The sequence below is a fragment of the Trichechus manatus genome, unplaced genomic scaffold (assembly GCF_000243295.1).
Source record: "Trichechus manatus latirostris isolate Lorelei unplaced genomic scaffold, TriManLat1.0 scaffold00009, whole genome shotgun sequence".
Taxonomy (NCBI): Eukaryota; Metazoa; Chordata; class Mammalia; order Sirenia; family Trichechidae; genus Trichechus; species Trichechus manatus.
The window spans coordinates 10,864,891-10,870,890 of NW_004443945.1; the positions used below are offsets into that span (position 1 = coordinate 10,864,891).

General features: G+C 35.0%; 1 protein-coding gene across 5 annotated transcripts in view; it reads left to right on the forward strand.

The window, feature by feature from the left end:
- The window catches only part of ANGPT1 (angiopoietin 1), a 281,266-nt gene extending 275,810 nt beyond the window's left edge, over nucleotides 1–5,456 (forward strand). For 3 of the 5 annotated variants that reach the window (XM_023725988.1, XM_023725986.1, XM_023725987.1), the window contains exon 9: nucleotides 2,254–4,477. In XM_023725988.1, the coding sequence (XP_023581756.1) occupies nucleotides 2,254–2,414 (161 nt within the window). In that variant the 3' untranslated portion in view covers nucleotides 2,415–4,477. Of the gene's footprint in view, nucleotides 1–2,253 lie in introns of all 5 variants that reach the window. The other 2 variants (XM_012559855.2, XM_004370693.3) reach the window with 2 other exon arrangements.
- Nucleotides 5,457–6,000: the final 544 nt, after the last annotated feature.

The window sequence follows — 6,000 nt, forward strand, 5'->3', positions numbered from 1 at the left end:
TTTAAAGGCTCTTTAACATGATGGAAGAGTGCCTTGAAGAAGGTCATAGAAAAGGAGGAGAAAAGTTAAAACACTGAAGCAATAAAGTTGGGTTTATATTGTCCTTTAGAAAGAGTCTTCTGGGTAAATAAACTCCTTGATATTGGAATGACTTTTGTAATATAAGTATTTTTACTAGTTGTACTTATCAAAAATTAAACAAATTAATCTTAAGAAAAAAAGATGGGATTTTACAGTACCTCCTTCTTATAAGTAAGAGTCTTCTTGTCCCTCTCATTTTGATTATGTTAACATTTATGTTGTTTGCATACAGTTGGTAAAACAGCATTAAATACTTGTCTTTCCAAGTTTATCAAGACATACCTTACCATTCTCCAGTATAAATTAGTGATTAATGCAGTCTGCTATGCCTCTAGTTTGACTTTATAAACACAACCCAGCTGTATTCATCTTCCAAAACTGAAAAATGAGGACTAGCTTTTCTCCATTTCGCTTTTGCTAAAATATCTGCAAGATGATCCTCAGGTTACAGTTAAACATCAGCTGTACAGCTTTCTCTTTGTTTAGCTATTAGTCCCTTAGGTATAAATCTGTAATCAAAGGGAGGTCAACTGTATCCAAATAAAATTATGCCAGAATGTCTCTGGAATAAATCTTTCCCTTAAGATTTCAGTCATATTACTTCAGGAGAAGAAGTACTATTTTATCTAAAAATCTAAGAACTTAATTCTTTAAAAAAATAAAGTACTAATTATCCTTACAGAGAGCTGTGCAAGCAAGCGTAGGTTCTCCACGGTAATCATCATAAGTTTTTTTGTTTGTTTGTTTGTTTCGTTTTGTTTTTTTCTAACTAAGTTTATAAAGCACTTGAACAATCACAGACAAAATATTGTTACACAGGAACTACAAGTAATCAACTTACGACGAGGTTCCATTCCAACTCCTCCGACGTAAGTCGGTTCCTACATAAGTCGAATACCTCTTTATTTTTTTAAGTTTTCATTATTATTGCCTTTTATTATCAGTATCTTTAAACATCTGATTTTTATTTGTCTTTGGAGGTTGGAAACATTACATATAAACTTACAGATATATCTGAATATAATAATACCTACTTAAAAAAAAATACAAATCATAAAAATTTACTCCAATGATGAAGAAGAGTTGGACAGCCTTGGCATTTTGTCAGTTGGGGTAATAACTCCACTTGTGGAAGGTTCTGGATCATCTGGATTATCCCTGGGAATGGGGATGGCATTTCTAGTCAGAAAATGAGTGAGAGTTGTCTGTATGGTCCTTTTCTTTTTTTCTTCATATATTTCACATTAATATCTCCCTGCTTCCCGAATCTTCCTATGGACGTTAGCAGAGTGATCAGTGTTTGGGTCCACGTTTTCAAGCAACTAAAGCCCCTGACTTAGTTTGGAAAGCTAAATCTATATGGCAATGTTTTGAACTGTAAACCATAAAATTGAACATCTGAGAATAAAAACATCAGCAAATTATATGCTGCAACACTGTATGTAGTACATATTACTAATGATAAGATGTACAAAAATATTCCAAACAAATGGAGGGCTGTAAGTGCTGTTCATCATAACTCAAATACATCATAAGTGTGGGACTACCTATATATGGCTTCTGTTGATAAATACTTCCCATATTGCTATGAACCCTAGGGAAGACATATAAAGTAAAACTCAATTTGGGCATTGTACTGATTTCCCAGTATCCAACTAATTTCAGAAATAGCTCAGGACCAGTTCTTGGCAAAATTATGAAGTGGACGGAGGACATCTCTTTTTCGCTATTTTGATCTCAATTGGCTAAGTTTCTGAACATTTTTACTAATAATTAATTGTTCTATTCCCAATAATAGGCTTAAGATGGAATGCTTCTTAAGAATATCTGTATTTTACTTGACCTAAGTATAAAGCCAGACCTGATGTAGCTCTTCTCTTGAAGCCCAGCGGCTACCCGTCATTACAGTGGAAATGAGTCAGAACAGAGTCATGCTGAAGGCTGATTTCCATGAGAGCATTCCTCTGTTATTGTTCATACACTGCCTAAATCAGATGTCATTTAAAACGATTCCATTACTGAGCAGATATTTATTGAATGCCTTCTATGTGTAAATAACCATAACAAGTATGAACAATTTCCCCTTCAGTTAATGCATCAATTTCCAAACGTTTGATTTACTTATTATTGTTTCTTCTCCTTCTCTCTTTTCATTTTTAACTAATATTTCAGGCTGGTGGTTTGATGCTTGTGGCCCCTCCAATCTAAATGGAATGTTCTATACTGCTGGACAAAATCATGGAAAACTGAATGGGATAAAGTGGCACTACTTCAAAGGGCCCAGTTACTCCTTACGTTCCACAACTATGATGATTCGACCATTAGACTTTTGAAAGCACAATGTCAGAAGCAATTGTGAAAACAACAAAGAAATCTGGGAAAGCTACCAGATGAGAAACTTCTTGAAAACGCCTGAAGTAAACAATATTGTCTCCCTTCCAGCAACAAGTGGTAGTTATGTGAAATCACCAAGGTTCTTGACTGTGGATTTGGGGCCTTTTGAGTTCACAGAAGTCTCTCCGTGGGGTCACTGTGTTTATATGGCGTGAATATAGAAAATGCCACTCCCTGCATGCTTTGAAAAGGGAAGAAAATGCTCAGTTCGCTGTGCTTCATACTACTACTGGATCTTGTTTTGGAACTATGCTAGCCAGATGGTAAATATGGTTTATTTCATGTAAAACTGAAGAAGGAGAAAAAGAACGAGAAAAAAAGAATATACACGAAGAATAAAAACAGGCCTTCCATCATCCTTTGGAAAAGATGTATTGTACCAGGGAAATGGTGTTATTTCTATGCAAACCTACTAACAAATAAATGTATACCATTGCACAATTTTAATAAAAGTCCAGGAAGAACAGCAGTGTCCTCTGAGTTGGTTAAATGTTAATGGATTTCAGAAGCTTAATTCCATTACCACATTCAATAGATGATTTCAGTTAACCCATCTTCAAATTCAACTCCATTTTGGTAAACCATAATGAACTGCAGTGCATGAAGAATAACAGTGTGAGATAAAAACACACTCCATTCTTTTTTATTTTTATACTTTTTTCATTTAAAAAATGGACATAAGTAAGGATATCTGAGGTAAAACAAATTAACTAACCCCCCCATGTTGCAGTTTTCATTTACTGTAAAAAGTGACTGACTGATATATAAATATATTTATAGCCTGAGGAAATTTTAAAGAATGTGAAATATATCATTTTTTTAAAATAATATACATGCATTTAATATTTCCTTTGATACTATACAGGAAAGCAGTATTTTCGAGTGTATTAAATTGAAGTAAAACCATAGTAAACTGGAACAGTTCATTCTGCAGTATCTTCTTGCATGTGTTCACTTAAGTGTAACTTCATTATTTTAAAAATGGTTTTAGATCTTCAATTCTTCACTCTGTTATTTCATGCTAATTTAATTTTTGTTAATTAACTGAAACATGCTTACCAGATCCACCCTGTTCCAGTTTCTATAAAAGATATGCTCTGAAGTCTATGAAAAAGAAAAGAAGAATTATGCATATCGTTGTACATAGCATGTTTATGTCCACGGTAAACCTAGTAGCTGTTTAATCTGGAATATGCAACGTTATCCTTAACTGATGCAAATAAACACAACTTTTCAAAGAAATCTACTATATTTCTTTATGAAGTACATTACTCTTTATGTTTTTCTCCTTCAGGCTCTCTTTTCTTAGGTTATTTCTGATTTTTAAAAATTACTATTAGTGGAGAAAATTGCCAAAACTACCTGTATTATATGTAAGAGAAACACACATAAGAAAAACAGTTACCCAACTAATTGATAAGATTATGAATGCTAACTGTTGTAAATCTCTTAATGAAAATATTCCTATGGGATCATCCATTTTGAGTGAATATTTGGGCACACATTTTTTGTGGCAATTTGAAATTACTACAGTTTATGATCCAGAAGTGCTCTCTGCCTCTAAGTTCTCAAGGTTACAATAGTGAAGTTTTATCAAACTATAGGCTATTATGAGATAATTGAAACAGATATTGGGTCTCTTCTTTAAAAAAAAAGTTCAAGGCAACTATACTAATTTCAGACTTGGTGATTTGACCTATTTATGCATTAGTGGCTTTCCTCCATTTGAGAAAATAAAGTTATTCAAAATTCTAAGAAAATACTTACCATCAAGTTTTTATAGTTTTTGTATCTTTATACAACCCCGTTTTGCAGCTGCTACACAATTTTTCTATTCTCGGTGGCTCCTTCATAGCCTCTGCTTCTAAAAACCTTGATTGTTTTCATTTAAGTAAAAGCAAATATGTGTTTTGTTCTTTTGTGTTCCTAAAGAATTTTTTAATTTTTTTTTACCAGTTTGAATAAGGCAGACTATTTCCCAACTTACATTAAAAAAAAAAAAAAACGAAATTAAAAAAAAAGCATGATATTTACTGTTTTGTTAGCTGGGTTTGAAAAATGAAATATTGTTTTCAATTATTTATAATAAAGCAGTATAAAATGTTTTATGACTCCATTATGTGCATTGTGTGAGGCCTACATGTTTGTGGCAACTTAACATGTATATCCTTTGCATTTAATTATTTCAGGATAATATAATTAGGTATTAGAATTTTGTCTTTAAATTTTTATTTTAATAAAATTCATGTGGTCTCTATGCAAATCTTTTCATATCAATCACAACATTATTTGATTTAAATAAAATTGAAAGTAAGATATTTGTGCAACTTTTACCTCATTTTAAATAAATTTTTTACAAAATGTAAAATTAGAATCTATGGAAGTATGCAATACCCGGGGGGAAAGGGGACTAAATAAGCTAAAGCGTCAATCTTTTAAAAATCTCTAGTCTGGGACGGGATAAGAAAGCTTAGCTTGGTAGACCCAAGCAATAGATCCGAGTCTCCACTATATGGTTTTCTGTCCTGCCAATTCTTAAATCCTATAATATTATATAACAATAAATTCTGCAAACTCTGAATGTGGAACTAGAGAATGTGTGTTTAATACACGAGTTTGGCATGAAGGGAAAAAGGGAAATCATAAAGGAGATGCTACCCACCCCTCCTGCCTCAGATCCCATCAGTGGTCTTTGTTTAGTCCTTATGAGGAAGTTTCTTGCCTTTATCCCATCAATTCGGCTCCCATTGCCACCATATTAATCCAAACCCTCATTAACATCCACCTAGATGATCAGGAAAGATACTCTGTTTCCAGCCTCTCTCTGCTCCTATTCACCTCATAAAGATGGCCAGCTTATTCTTCCAAAAGATAGACTACTAAACATATTTCTTCTCTGCTCAGCCCCGTCAGGGTTTTCTCACTACTTCCAGAATGTGAAATAAACATATCAGGTTGACCCCACCCTGCATCCCGGCACTGCTCCATTCCACCCACTCAGTGTTCCAGTCAAGGTGAAAAAGCCCCTGTGGTAGACTGATTGCAAAATATTCTTCCCCTTTCTGTATCCATGCCCCTTATACTGTGACTTTGCAACTCCTCCCCTAAAGACCCAAACCCCATTGCCACTGACTCGATTCCAAATCATAGCGACCCTATAGGACAGAGCAGAACTGCCCTGGAGGGTTTCCAAGGAGCCGCTGGTGGATTAGAACTGCCGAACTTTTGGTTAGCAGCCTAGCTCTTAACCACTGTAGTCTTTAGGAAGCAGACCGCCCCATCTTTCTCCTGTGGAGCAGCTGGTGGGTTCCAACTGCTGACCTTTCGGTTAGCAGCTGAGCGCTTAACCACTGTGCCACCAGGGCTCCTCTCCCGCAAAGAAGTGATGTCTATTTTCCCCTGAACCTGGGCCGGCTTGGGACTTGCTTTGGCGGATAGAACTCGACAGAAGTGTTGATGCGCCATTACTAACTCGGCCCTCAAGGGCTCCGTTCTGCCTCTGCCATGAGAAAAATCCTAGGCAAC